This window comes from Ailuropoda melanoleuca, chromosome 12 (genome assembly GCF_002007445.2).
Source record: "Ailuropoda melanoleuca isolate Jingjing chromosome 12, ASM200744v2, whole genome shotgun sequence".
NCBI lineage: Eukaryota > Metazoa > Chordata > Mammalia > Carnivora > Ursidae > Ailuropoda > Ailuropoda melanoleuca.
In genome coordinates this window covers 76323951-76339588 of record NC_048229.1, presented here as the reverse complement: position 1 = coordinate 76339588, position 15638 = coordinate 76323951, and the positions used below count along the sequence as shown (strand labels likewise).

At 43.7% G+C, this 15638-nt stretch overlaps 1 protein-coding gene across 5 annotated transcripts in view; it reads right to left on the bottom strand.

Moving 5' to 3' along the window:
* CDH13 (cadherin 13) overlaps positions 1 to 15638 on the bottom strand; it is a 1033545-nt gene that overhangs the window by 633641 nt on the left and 384266 nt on the right. For all 5 annotated transcript variants that reach the window (XM_034672819.1, XM_034672820.1, XM_034672818.1 and 2 more), the window contains exon 3: positions 13571 to 13779. In XM_034672819.1, coding sequence (XP_034528710.1) covers positions 13571 to 13779 — 209 coding nt within the window. The remainder of the gene's footprint in view (positions 1 to 13570; positions 13780 to 15638) is intronic.

Genomic DNA, 15638 nt, shown 5'->3' with positions numbered 1-15638 from the left:
TCACAATAGCCAAAAGGTGGCAACAGCCCAAACGGCCATCAGTGGATGAATGGATAAACAGCTTATGAACAAAGTTATATTACTCAGCCATAAAGAAAAATAATGAAGCTCTGACACAGCTACAATGTGGACGAAGCTTTGAGACACTATGCTAAGTGGAAGGAGACCATCATCATATTGTATGATTTCATTTATGTGAAATATCCTGAACAGGGGAATTCTCAGAAACAAAATGTAGATTAGTGGTTGCAGGGACTGGGGGAGGTGGGTAGGTGTAAGGATCAAGTACTTAATGAGTAAGAGGGTTTTTGGAGGAATGATAAAGTATTTTGGAACCAGATGGAGGTGGTGGTTGCACAACATCGTGAATTATTAAATGTCATTAATATGTTCACTTAAAATGGTTAATTTTATGTTAAATGAATTTCACTTCAATAAAATAAAACTTTTAAAAATAAAAAATAAGTTGCCAAATGCTTCAGAGAATTCAAGCGGGCTTAGGACTAAGAAGAAGTCTCAGGAAATCCACTGCTCAGTTTCAATGACCTTCCAAAGAGAACAATTTCCCCAAAATGTTGAGGGCAGGAGCCCCATTTTGGAGCACTGAGGTGTGAACTTTTGATCAAGAAGAGATGTTGAGTGAAGACTATGCTTTCAAGAAGATTGGTGAAGGGAAGGGTGGTGATAAGAGGTGCAACGGTTTGGGGGATATTTGTTCAATGTGGGGAGATTTGAGCATGTTTGAAGATGGGGAGGATTCCAAGAGGAGGAAACAATGGAAGGTATAACAGAGAAAAGGCAGCTTATGAAGAAAATAGAAGCACAAAGGAGTGGCTTCAAGAGCACAAATGAAGGGATGTGTCAAAAAGAGGGAAAGCCTGTCTTCCTCTGTGAGGGAAGGAAAAGACTAGAGGGAGGTAGAGATGGAAGAAGGATTGGGAAAGCTCAAGTTGGAGAAACTTTATATAGAGAGAAATGCAAGGTCAGCTGCAGGAAATTGTAGGCAATGGGGTAGGGCTTATTGCTTAAGACAAATGGGAAAGTCTTGGAGTTGTGTTCAAGGTGACGAGAAACAAATTAAAGGTGAATAATTGCAGATAGCAATAAAGGCAGGAATCTGCAGAGAGGGAGTTGCTTTGGCTCCGTAAGAGTGAATGTCTCATCAACCAAGTCCTTTCCACCTCACCCCTACCCTCTCTTCCAGAAATCTGTTTGCCTATAAATGGGACTTCACATCTATACCAAATGATATTGCCTTATTAATTTCAGCCCATCCTTACAGATACTTGAATTGTTTTTGAATCTTAACTCTATCATCCAGTTAGGATCCAGGGTTGTGAGAATTACAAACTAAAAACATGTCTTCACATTTGTATTTCCATCACTGGGGATGAACTCAATCAGCTAGGGCCATTGAATGCATGCATAGAAACCATGCTTTTGGCTGACTGGATCATTTTTTAGAACTTTTGATTGCAGCTTTTCAACCAATCTGAGTTTACTTAACTAATATTTGGTAATAGTATTCAGTTCATATTTCCCTATACATCAAAAACTAGGGATGTACTGTATGGTGACTAACATAATATAATAAAAAATTATTAAAAAAATATTTCCCTATCTTGACAAAAAAGATACAAGATGATTTGTTAAATGCTTTTTTGAAGAGTCTGAGCACAAAGCATGGCTCCAAAATACTCTAGTTGTAGTACTGTGGGCATTGAGGTCTTTTCCAAGTCCTACTTTATTCATCTGTAAACTGAAGATAATAGTAGCTGTTTCATAGAGTTTCTGTAAAGATTAAACGACTTAACATAAGAAATGCACTGAGAGTGGTGCCTGGAACCAAGTTAGAGCTACATAAATGCTGGCTATGATCAGCATTATTAACATCAATATTCATTCCATTTCTAGCATTTGTTTACTCATTCAATAAGAGCGTGTTCAGTGCCAGGTGTTATGGTAAGTACTAGATTCATAGCAATGAGCAAGTCAGTTACAGCTTCTATCCTTATGGAACATATAATTTTATTTTACCTTATAAACCAACACCAAAATAGTAAGACTTACATAGAATTTGAAAAAAAATGGAGGGGAATTACTATTATTATTTTTATTGATTTTTCTTTGATTCAGTTTCTGGATCTTTTTTCGTAACTTTCTTTTTTGCCTCTTTAGAGAAAATATTATCCAAAGGTCTGCGTGAAAGAGGAAACCATAAGAAAACAAGGCAAAAAGACTAATGGTCAAGGTTTTAGGGCTTAGGCTTTGCTAACAAGCTCCAAATTGAATAAGAAACTTGGAATAAAAAAGCAGTCGACCCTCAATTATGTGTGTTAACTGGGGTTTGTGAGAATGGACAGTGAAAGGAAGAAAACAATGCATCCTGATTCGTGATCTTAAATCTCCCAGCACTGGCTTGAAAAAAAAGTGGCACTCACAGACATCTGGTAAGAGTGCTGGGCCGGGGGCAGTCTTCAGGAAAAGCCTGGTTAGGTTATTCAGACCATTCCATGGGTCTCTTGGAGAAGTACCATTGTTTATACCTTTGTAACTTCAAAGGAAAAGATTTGTAAAATGTTTCTGTCAACAGAAGCCCAATTTTTCTGACATACTGAGGGGTTGGTTGACAATGCACACCGTTTGTTAAAAGGATTTACTGCAAAAAGATGGAAAATTGGAGGAACTACCTGATTTCCATAAAGAGCTGGAAGGCAGGAGAAGTTGTGTAGACATCAGGGGAAGGAAGAATTCCCTCTTGGATCTTAGGTCCAGTTTTCTATTACTGGTGGAAGAGACATTGAACAGAAGGGAATATCCCACAGTTGCCCCTTCTGAATTACAAGAAGGCTGGAGGGAAATCACGGGGGTCAACAGGGTCAGAGCAGTAAGCTCAGTCCTACCGAAGCATGCCTCTCATTCATGGAGGATATTTTAGAATTTGCTTGGACAACGGTCTCAAATTTTTTAAGCCCTTTTGGCCTTGGGCAGCTCTGGGATGTTAGTTTTACTCCATCCCCTCAGGAAGCTCTTTCTCTGTTTAACTGGCCATAGTCACCAGTCTGGAGACTGAGACTTGCCAAGAGCGTTAAGATGCCATCTTTGTCAGCATGTGAATTTTCTCTGCTATGTGTGAGTCCACAGATGTGTCAAATTCTGAGACTGTAGATGGGGTATTACTTAAAGTACTTTTTTTGAAGAATTGATCTTTTTTTTTTGTATGGTAGAGAAAGAAGAGCAGGTGTTAACAAAAATCTACTTTTTTTGTAAAAAATAAAAAACGTCATCATACTTGGATGGCTACACACACATAATATTTGCTTTATGATTGTTGCTATCTCTTGCCTTATTAAGACAGATAGAAGCAGTTCAGCAAATGAAAATATCCGGCCCCACCTGGACCCCGGGAGAATGTAGGCACTCTTGTTGTTGTTGTTGTAGCACCCCTAGGGGGGACAGAGTTGAGGAGTTCTATTTCTGTTACGGGAGCCAGGAAAAAGACAAACACTGATGAGAATAGACTGTGGACACAGGTGGAAATTCTTCCTGTTTGTGTGACCCCTTGACACCACACTTGGCTTTGCCTGAAGCAGCTGAGTTGAGGGCAAACAGCATTGACAGCGTGGCCTAGAAGGAGTTGCCACCGGGCATTTATCCTGAACTAAGCCTGGACACAGAGATCAACAGCCCACGGGCATCTATCCATCACGGGTGGATGAGAGGAGAAGGTTGGCTGGGGCCATAAGGCTCTTCCTTGATACTTTTTCCAAATGCGCAGGCTTCTGTCTTAAAAGTTTGGGTGAAGACCCTATCATCTGACTGACCCATGTGCTGGGGGAAGAAGGACAGAATGAATAGTACATCTTCTCCCTGGTCCTTTCCTACCTAATTTTTGAGTATTGAGACCAAAGAACTAAATGGAGACGATCTATGGTCTATACCAAAGGCTGTGTGGAGTTTTTGTTTGTTTCAATCAGAAATGAAAATCAGACTCTCACAGAGTGGCCTAGATGCATTTACATTTGGAAATGTTGCTCTGTTTCCATTAAGTTGTGTTTCCAAAGGTTCTATTCATAAGGCAAGTTTTTAAAAAGCGTCATGACAACATGTGGCTTATCTACTTACCTAAGATTTAATCAGGATTCTCACTTGGTTTTGCATTCTTATTTTCATTTATTTATTTTTTATTTATTTGAGAGAGAGAGAGTATGAGTGGGGGAAAGGGGAAGAGACAGAGGGAGAAGGAAATGCCTCACTGAGCAAGGAGCCCAACACGCGGCTTGATCCCAGGACCCTGAGATCATGACCTGAGCCCAAGGCAGCTGCTTAACCGACTGAGCCACCCAGGCACCCCTTGCTTTTGTATTTTTAAGAAATATTTCTAATCACTTTGACTTTTCCTATGCCGTTTCATGTCTGATGAGAGCAGCCACGCTGACAAAGCCGTGGTGACCAAGTATCTCCATGTGCCAGGTAAGAGGGGGGTTTGAAAAGAGGTGATCACCCCAATATTAACACGTAAGAATACACTCATACTTGATTTATGGTAATAAGAAAAGGTAGGAGGTTAGAAGCATATCAGAGAACCCAGAAAAACGTGCATTCCGTCATATTATCTTATTCCATCCAAGATACCAGATGAAAGTTGATCTCTGTTGATGCTCTATTGCTTTTACTTGAAAAGGCCCACACAGCTGGTAGAAAGCAAGCTGTGGCTAGAACATGGGGCCCACAGATTCACTGTGGACCGGAATACTGAGGGCACCGCTTGACCGGCTCTTGGACCTGAGACCTACCCTCCTGCTTCTTAGAGTCTCAGTTTTCTGACTCATAAAACACGAGTAACACCATCTGCTTCAAGCCACTGTTGTGAGGATCAAATCTATAGAATGCGTATGAAAACAACATTTTAAATTATAATTAAAAAATATAAAGATAGGCAGTTCCCCCAGCCTCCAGGACAATGAAGGTGAATGAGATCAAGTCTGAAATAACAGCAACTTGCAGCCGAGGAGACATTTACATTTGGGAAACCTTGTGTTGTTGCCGTAAGCTTCTTTCTCCAGAGATTCTATTCATGAGGAAAGTTTTTTAAAAGTGTCATGACAACACAGGACTTGTCCACCTACCTAAAATTCCTTTAGGAGTTTTGCTCAGCTCTGCATTCAGTTTTTTTATTTCTAACCACTTTTTAATTTTTCTATGTCATTTCATCGTCTTTACAGGAGAAGAGAAAAGCACCAGTTCTGTTGTAAATGTCAGTATTACCAAAATAGCAGTGACTAGAGAAAATCAGAAGGCCCAGGCCCAGCTCCCAGCTCTGCTGCCTGCTGCAAATCCTGACATTAGCTAAAGGACTCAACCTCTCTGAACCTGGGGTCCTTCCACATCTGCAGGGAAGAAACCGGACCACCAATTGCACAGGGTGGCTGTGAGGATCAGAGAAACAGACGTATGCGTGAAAGCATCTAAGACTGTGCCCTAAATGCAGTAGGCACTCAGCAAATGACTCTTTCCCTCCCTCTTTCAAAATACATAAATGTCTCTGGAGAACTCCAGGAAAGCCCTGTCCCACTGGAAGACATTTGCTACCCGTGGCCATTAAGCACTTAAAATCTAGCTAATCTATGTTAAGATGTGTTGTAAGTGGAAAACGTACATTGAATAAGTGTTTAGTATAAATAGGAAAATATAAAATTTCATAAATAATGTTCACACTGATTACTTGTTGACATGATAATACTCAAAGAAATTATATATTATATATATATGTATATAGGGTTTTATATATATGTTGGGTTAAACTCACACACACACAATCTATGTTTATGAAATTTAACCCCATATGTATCTATTGGGTGTGTGTATGTATGTGTTACTATAAGGAAACTTAAAATTACATATATGGCTCACAGGATTTTTCTGTTGGACCATACTGCTGCACAACATGAAATCTTGAGTTTTCACAAGCCAAAAGGAAGCTGTTTTTAGTAATGTAGGCTTTCTGTGGGATCAGTTATTTTTCCCCAAGCATTTCAATTAAATTAATCTTCAGTATACAGTTTTCTTAGTTCTGATCCACAAAGCAATCTGTTATATGCTTAAATTAATGAATCAAAGGACACCTTTTTATCTGTATTTGAATAGTATCCCAGAGCTAAGAATCATAAACAGAACAATTCAGGCATGTGTCAAAATGTAACAGCCTAATACCTTACTCTAGGCCCAATTCTTGGATCTGTACCATAACCTTCACGCTATATATCTTCCCTAATTTGGATGACAGTCAAATGGACACTAATTCTCCTAACAGTAACTGGGGAGGCTTTTGCCATGCAGAGTGATCCCCTGCAGGGTTTTGAAGTTACCACACATGTTAAATCGGAGCCTACCCGCAGCTTTCATTCCTCATTTCTTTATGGCCAGTGTAAATGTCCAGATTGGTTCTCCACTGCAATGGCTGTAAAACATGTTTCATGGGAGTGAGATCGATACCATTGACCAGCTTGGCGGACTCCAAGCCACTCCCAGTCAATGTGATAAGATCTTGAAACAAGGCCATTAACCTAAGCTGGTGGCTCACATTCTCAGGGATGCTTTAAGCGAACGAAGTCAAGTTCCCTCTGTGCGGCAGGACAGGGGCCTGGGAGGTTAGATGGCATAATGGCCAAAGCACACAGGATTCAAATGGTTGGCTCAGAGTTGATAAAAATTGGAGTTTACCTCAGTAACACATGTGCAAAAATATTTTTGTCTAGAATGTGTGAGATCAGGAAAGATGGGCAAGAAATATACAGAGGTGATAGCAACTCACCGCATACTTCAGTGAAGTCACCAGTCTATGACTGAGACCCTCTGTTAGCACTGGGCTAGGCATGATAGTTAAAAAAAAAAATTTTTTTTATACCCCACGCTGGCATCTAAACAAGGCTGGGGTATACATATAGCCACTGTTTCACAGATAAGAAAACCACCTCAAAGGATTTGGGTGACTTTTCAGAGCCACATGACTGGCAAGTATTAAATGTGTGATTAGAGGTCGTTCCGGGTCCCCCTTTATATCACGCACGGCTCAGCTAAATGTTACAGAGCGTGCACACATGCAGGGACAGTAGACCCAGCCGCTGCTCTGGAGCCCCCAGACCCACAATGCCTCGAGGCACGCGACAGGTGGAACCGGAGCCTCCACAAGCCCTGGAGTCACACGCCCTGATCCCCACCAGGGCCCAGACACAGAATTAGCAGCAATATTAACATCGGCAGCTGAGCAGGCAATGACATGTTTTATATTTTTATTTTAAACATTAGAAACAAAAACACAACTTTTTCCTCCCAAGTTGTTCCTTCTTCTGATTGCTCCTTTCATTTTATTTTTTTGGAACTATTTCCATCCTAATTCTTCACACTGGATTAGGAGCCAAATTTATGTCTTTTAAATGAAGAGTTCACAAGTGATGGTGATCCACCAAGATAAACAAGCCTCACATTTAGCTTTCTCAGTGCCTGTCGTAACTTTCTCTATGCATTTTATTTGGGGGAGAATGTCATAATTGGGAAAAAAAAGGGGGGGGAATAATTTTTCTGCATTTAATGAAGCAACTTCATTCAGAGACCAGTTTCCCTTTACTCAGAACACCATGTATTGACTTCTAGTGAACAAGTGTAAATGGTTCATAATTAACTTCTAAATACTGCCAAGTCGCTTGGTGTTTATTAAGTGGACCCATAGAAAAGAAGAGTCCTGGAAGACTCATCAGTGTTTCACACCCAGTGGACACCTGAGGACAGAAATGATAATGATTCCAGTTCACGTAGTATTCTAAATTCCCCACAGGTGGTAGACCAGATAGAATTTGGTCATGATGGGCAGGGGCGGGAGGGCTGGGCTGTCTTGATTTGCCAGGCTCACTCGCCAAGCATTTATTATAGTCTGGCTTTGATGATAGAGTGATGGGGAATTACTGGCATGTTCGTGGCACTTACTTTGTGCTGGGCACTGTTCTAAATGTCATTTAATCCTCACGACATATTTATAAAGTTGATAGTGCTGTGAACCCATTTTACAGCTGAGGGAACTGGAGCAGAGGTGGTAAGTGCAGCACTGGGAATCAAGGCATCATGGAAGCCAGGTCCCTGAGTTCAGGAGTTCAGAACGGAGATGGGAACCAGTACAAATCAATCAGCCAGTTAAAATTTAGTGCCATCATCGGGGAGCCAGTCAGGGTTCTACGAGGAACATGGGGGAAAAAACACTTAATGACCTGGGGGGAACAGTCAGAGAGGTGTCCCTAAGGAAGGGAAATCTTGGCAGGTCCAGAAGTATCAAGGAGCTAGCCATGTCAGTTGGTGCTGGCCATGGGGCCACTGGGGCTATAGCAAGGGGGCATAATCCAGACAGAGGAGCAGCCAGCATGAATGGGAAGGAGAGCTTGGCCAATTCAAGAAACCACAGTGGTTTGGTACTGGAGTGATGAGCCCAGAGTTCAGTGCAGGGAGTGGTGTGAAAGGTATTGTGCATTCAACTCAGGCATTTATTCAAAAGACATTCACTGAACACCAACTATATGTCAGGCACTGTGCTGGGTGCTAGGGATAGAGCCATGGACACACCAGAAAAGAACACGGTAAGGAAGGAAGAAAGGAAGGGAGGGAGGAAGGAAATAGGAAGGAAACAGACTACATTCCTGCCTCCAGGGAGCTTATACAGTCTTATCAGGGAGCCCGACTTCAAACACCTGAAATAAATGCAAAATTTGCAAACTGAGAAGAAGGCCACGAAGGAGTGGAACCATTGCTACCAAGGGAGACCCTCCTTTGGCAAGGGAGCAGGGAAGCTCTTGGAGGTCAAGCAGTTCAGCAGGTCAACCCACTTACAGATGGAAGGAACCAGACATGAGGGAAGGCAGCAGAGACCAGCCAGGCTAGACAGTGAAGAGCCTCTTCAGGCATCTATGACGGTGACAGAATATTATCCCAGGGGCCAGGTGGGCTGATGAGCAAGCAAGGTCCCATTAAGCAAGGTGGAAAGTGATCAGATTTGCATTTAAGACTCAGCCTCAGTGTGAGAGCTGGATCCAAGCCTGCAGCCCTCAGGCCCCCGCACCTCTCCCTCCTGTTGCATTGTGCATCTCCTGCTCCACTCTTGAGGACCCAGCTGTCCAGGTCACGGGTACAGCTGCTTAGAGTGTGAAAGCCCACATTTCAAGATGAAGCTGGTGGGCACAGTCTCTTTCAGCTCTCAAACTGGAATTCAAAATACATTTCTACAAGCTCCCTGATGTTCTTACTTTCCGGACTGACTTCATCCAGTTCTGTAATTGATGTCAGTATTCCTTGCTATAATCTACAGTCACAGAAGCTACAATTTCTTAAGCTAGAAAGAAAAAATAAATAAAAAGATGATTTAAAAATTTTTTTTTACGCTAGACGTGAAATTGAGGTTGATGAGTCCCATTTGCACAGCAGGTAAAGACATCTCTACCTAAGATGCATAAGGAATGAAACAGAGCTTGCCCATATAAACCTTCGGAGCCCCCTATCCAAAGTAAAAATAAATAAATAAAAGCAAGCACTCTGTTGTCTTCCCACTCACTGCTGTCAGGCAGTGAAGGACGGCAGACTCAGTGCGGACAAGCTACCGTCTGTCCAGACCTACTTTCCTGAGTGGAGTTCATCAACACCTTCCCCAGGCTAGAAACCCCTCCTGTAAGCACAGTAAGCCTGGGCCCTTCCATACCAATCCCACCTCCCCTGTCAAGCTGCTCCTCTGCCCTCTCCGGTCCAAGGTGATCTTACACTGCCCATATAGACAGCTCCTAGCTTCTGGGCAGCCCACTCAAAATGCAGAGACAGCTTGGGAGTCTATAATTAAGCTATTAACAACTAGACTTCACAGGTTTGGGCTTTCTGGGTGAAACGGGGTCGCAGGTAGCAGGTTAAAAATAAGAGAGACACATCATGTTATTAAAGCTCTGAGCTTCAGTTACGGCCACTAAGCCGGGCTTTACTGGGGTTTCATTCACCTTAGTGAATCATTCCTTCCAAAACGCAGTGGTGTGAAATTAGCCACCGCTATACCACTCCGTGGTTACCCCACTGCCCTCACTGAGCACACCTTCTCTTTCTTCCTTTGGCTTCACTTTCTCCTCCTGCCCTTAATCTCCGCCTTCTGTCTCCTGGCCTCAGTGAGGTGACTTTAACTCCCAGTACCTATCCTTTCTCTAGAGGTTCCAATATGATACCATTGTTGGGATGGGTCTCCTGGGGTTCCGTGCTGTGCCCAACAGAATGATTCTATGATGCAGACTATTCTTACCCTTGTCTCATAGATAAGGATGTTGAAGTTTAGGGAGTTGGGTGGCTTGTCCAAAGTCACAATCATAGGTGGTGGAGTGGAAATTTGAACCCACTTAAGTTCAACACCAAAGCCAAAGGCCTACCACTATACTGTTCTTCCCCTAAGTGTTTACCCTAAGACCTATTCCCATATTCTCTATCATCTCTGTCAAGATGTTCCCAGTAGCTACCAACTCAACACATCCAAGCCTGACTAAACAAGCACCTTTTCTGACTGGTCCAGTCCACTTCCATCGTCCTAGCCTCCACAGCTTGGACCCAACTAAATGCTAAATCCTGGCTCTTTCTTCCTTCAAATCGTACCTTCTATTTGTTGGTTTCTTCCATTGCTACTGTATTGCTCAGACTCATGCCCTCATCTCTTGACCCATGGGTGGAAAAGAGAGTGGATGTTTGGATGGAAAGACCAGATCTCAACCTCATTTCTGCCAATTTCAAGCTAGGGGATCTTGGCCAAAGTATCACATCTGGAGGAAGGGGTGAAGTCAGCAGCTGCACCGGGGTTGGGGGTGGTGAGGGTTAAAACCAATGGACATGAAAGCACACACTGAGATGCACATACTTTAGAGGGTCCCAGTAAATAATACAATTTCTCATTTGCCTCTATGTCCTCAGTTTCCCCTATCTGTAAAGTGAGAACAGTAGCACATGCCTCACAGGCAGTGGGGCAGATTAACGAGTCAACATTTGGGGCCCATGAGGGCAGCCCCCAGCAGACAGTGAGGGCCATGGACGCCCTGGCTGTGCAACCAGCCCAGCCTCAGCTGCCCAACCTGTGTCTAAAGGCACAGAGCAGCACTCGGCCTTGCTGCCCTGCTTGGTGCCTTTTCCGCATATTTGTTCATTTTCCCTCCCCACCCACGAGTGGTGCCGACTTGGGTGCTCATTGCTTCCCCTCTCTAGCAGCTGGCCTTTTGGCTGCACATTGTAGGGCCTCAAAAACACCAAACGGATATCTCTTAAGGATTGTGTTCTCCTTGGAGGAATTCTTTGGCTAGCTATATTGTTTTCCTATCTTTTTTTCTTCTTTTTATTTTTTTGGGGTTTTTTTATTACAGACACATCTGGGCAGCTTCACAAGGCCTATTTTCAAAACTCATGAAATTACTGGAGGCAGGAGGAATGCCCCGTTCTGCTGGGGTCCAGCAAAGTGAACGGTGCAGCAGCCTCCACCAGGCTTTATAAGAAGCCGCAATGGCAGCCAGGCTTTGTGGGCAATGTGCTCAGACAGAGACGAATGAGAAACGGCTCTGAGGGGCCTGGCCTCCAGGAGGGTGTCTCTCTGGGACTCAAGAGGCCAGTCCTTCAAGACTGAGTCTCTTCATACTGAACCCCAGGTCTCAGAGCCTATCAAGGTGGAATCTGTCCTGAGAAGTGCCCAGAATTCCCTCTGCTCTGCTTTAAGCTAAACAGTATGACATTGTCTTTTCTGGATTTAAAGATGAGCCACGAATCACGATGAACACTGTCCATCTAAATACATCCCATCACACATGCAAACCCCCTTACATGAGTCTCTGTACCATTTATTTGTTCCTAAGGAGCACTTTGTGCTGCACATCTGAGCAATTTTGTTACTTTAGATATTTACCAAGTCATTTATATCACAAGTTAGTGAGATGCTGTGAAAATGACCACGGCTAAGTAAGAGAAAAGCTTGCTTTTGTGGTGTCAGTGGGTTTCCACACTGGATGTATTCATCAATATCCTATTTTCTTTGAAAATATCAGTGGCACACTGTGGATTCATTTTTTAGCTTGCTATCTACCCTTAACTCACAGATTCACAGATATGAAGGGGAATTGTGGAGTCTGTCTGGTCTAGGGATGGCGAATATATTCCATCCCTGGAAACATCTCTGAATGATCAATTGATAGTTGCTTCCAGAAGCACTGTATTGGGAAAGATACTCAGGTCAAGTCAGGGATAATTAGCAATATCTGCCATGAGTATGGTGACAGAATGGGGCAATGCACACACCACTTATTTGCCATCCCAGGCTGCTTCATCCCTTCAGTCTGAAGATAAAGAAGTTTTATGATTCTTTCAAGATCACACAGTCTCTGTCTCTGCTCCCCAGCTGTAGAAACAGTGTTCACGCCATCCCCCCACCCTCCATCACTGAACAAAATTAGCAGATAAAACAAGATTATGGGGAGAGTGGCAGATGGAGAAAGGCAGCAAGAATCAGGATTTGAAAGACTGGGTAAGAGCAAACCATCAAGCAGGAACAAAGGCTAACCACACCCAGCTGGGGACATACCATTGTTACTGTTACTGTTTCATCAGGGTCTTGCTATGTGCCTTTCCTTTCTATCAAGAAACCGGAAGCTCTTGATGAAGGAGGAGTAGGTGAGTACATGGTGGCAAAAAGTCTCGGTGATACAATCAGGAAGTCTAAAGGGCAGTTGGTAGCATTCTGAATGTGCGTAAACATGGGCACAGATGCAGGGACCAGCATGCGTGTGTATCTGGAAAGGAATGGGCACCAGGGCATGGCAAAGTATCAGTGCCATATGCAATGGCTGCCTTGCTCTACAATTATACTGGGCCACCATGTTCTCTCCTGCCCAAGTACCATTTCCCATCCTCAGATAACAGAATGCTAATTTACTTTGAGAAACCACCTTGCACTCTCCTCCCATATATCTTAGGTGGGGCTGACTCCACCCTGGCTTCAGAATAAGATGAGTGACTCAGACTTAGCCAACAAGAGCATTGTTACCCAATGGACACAGTGACTGGTTCTGGGATGGGCACATGATTTAAGGAGAGTCAGTGAGATTTGATTTCAAGCATTCATTGGCATTATCAGGAAGAGGTGCTCTCTCGGGGGACCTCAGGCTGGGGAAATGAAGTAGGGCTACTGGAGATCACATTGGAAGGCAGAGAGGGATGTGACTGTCTAAGAGTGAAGCCAACAGAAGGAAAATAGAACCACAAAATGGGTAAGGATCAAAGCTGATGTCGTATCTGGGCACCGGTACACAGCCATGCCCGAAGGCAGAGTTATTCTGAAATATCTGCCACATTAGCCAATAATTTCTCACATACCACCACCACCTCCCCCCAATAGTTTTTGAGTTGAGTTTTTGTCATTTGTAACAACAAAAATGTCTTGGCCAGTAATAAAACCAAGAGGTATTTTCCGTATAAGACCTGTAGAGCCCAGTGTTCCTCTGTGGACCCAGTTTATCCCAAACAGCTGTGTTACCTGCAAGGAGCCCTGGATGTCTTTCCCCCCGACAATCACGAGTTCTGCCATGTCTTCCGCATGGGGAGTCCGGGCGTGGACGAACAGAGTCTTGCCCACCGCAGTTATGTTTTTCAGGGCAACTAAGCTGCCATCATTGTTCACCTTGAAGTATGGGCTTGAGACTTCATAGTGTAGTTTGTTGTTTCCCTTGCAGTCACTGAAGGTCACTGATGAAACAAAACAAAACAAAACAGATGAACAAAAACAGAAAGTGTGAGTAGGTTGGTGCTGGAGAAATCTCTGACAGTTAAACGTGAGTTACTCCTCCCCACCCAGATCTACAAATGCTTCCCCTTATCCCACAGCATCCCCTTGTAGCCCTCTGGCTTTGATTGTGCTGGGGAACTTCATTCAATGTAGATCTGTCCTTGATGACCTCCCATGTTCCAGGCAGGTGCTAAGCACCAAGGACGCAGACACGAACAGGATCTTCTAAGATAGCAGCTCTGGGTTCCAGAGAATGGTTTGGAGAGAAGAGAGACCAAGAAAACCAGTTAGTCTGGTGTTGTACCAATGACGCCTGGCCCAGATTAAGGCAGTGGCGGGATAGATGCAGACAAAATTCCTATAGTTGAATGGCTAAGTCGTGTATGGGAAAGAATAAGAAAAGCAGCTGTTCTTGTGGGCAAGCACAGAATTATACTGCTTGCTTTCTTTCCTCACCCCATTTTTGTTTTCTTAGCTCTCTGCTGAACAGGCTTGTTTGTTCAGTAAACCTTTAACTGAAGCATAACACAGATATAGAGAAAGCACATAAATCAGAACGTACAACTTGATTTTCGTAAAGTGGGCACACCCATACACCCAGGGCCGGGGCCCAGACACAAAATACTAGCAACCTTCCTCTTCTCTTCCCTCCAGAGCACAGTCCCCAGCCTCCTCCTTGAAGGCTGCAAGATGCTGACTTCTAATACCACAGGTCTGTTCCCCCTGTATTTGCCCTTCATACAAATGGGATCATCCACTGTGTGTTCTCTTGTGTCTGGATTCTTCCACTCAATACTATGTCTGGGAGATATGTGTCTGTGAGTCACAGCAGTTAATCCTAACCAGTGTGTAGTATTCCAGTATGTGGCTATAATGAATTTACCTATTCGACTCTTGATGGGCACCGGAGCTATGTGCAGTTTGGGGCTCTCAAAATATTGCTACAGGGAACTTTCTTGCGTGTCTTTGGTGGCAACATCTACCTTGGTCTGAGCACACTGTTAAAGCCATATAAATATTTGATGAACTAAGCTGATCTTTCTATTCTGGGAGATAATTCTTAAGGTGTTAATAACCATATTAGCTGATAACGATAATAGCTAATGTGAATTGAACATTTTCCACACGCAAGGCTAAGTGTTAAGCATTTTACATGCATTATCTTATTTAATCTGTACAACGAATGAGGTACTTTTTTGACCCCAGTTTATAGATAAGGTAACTGAGGCTCAGAGAGAGCAAAGGAGGTCCTCCCCCCCACCCCCGCCACAGTTTGTAAATGACGAAACCAACATTTGAGCCCTGGTCCACTGGCCTTTCACAATTACATGTTTCAGTAAAGACAAAGTCTCATATAAAATGCAGCCCTCCTAAAGTCCCATCAGAACTTGAATCCCAGGGCAGGGGCACCCAGTTCAGTCCTGCCACTGTGCTCCTGCCCAGCCCTGCTGCCCACTGCATGGTGCCCCCTCGAGCCCCCTCTGCATCAGGGTCTCCTGAACCTTTCAGGTTCCCGAGCCAACTTTAGGGGCAACTTCGTGCAGACGCACAAATGGACTCTTGGGAGTCTGTAGTCCTCAGACACTTGCTCACTTCCTCTGACCATCTTGGTAGCCAAGATTAATTGGGCATGCCTGGTTTCAGTTTTTGGAGGTGAACTATGAAGGAGAGACATGTAAGTTGTTTCATTGTTATCAGTTAGCATTCATCTACTGGAGGCACATTGCACAAATGTCAGGGCCTGCTGGATTGCCAGGATGCTGGCTGGTTCTGGCCCTGGCCCCTGGGCAGAACCCAAGGAGACAGAATGAACTGGGGA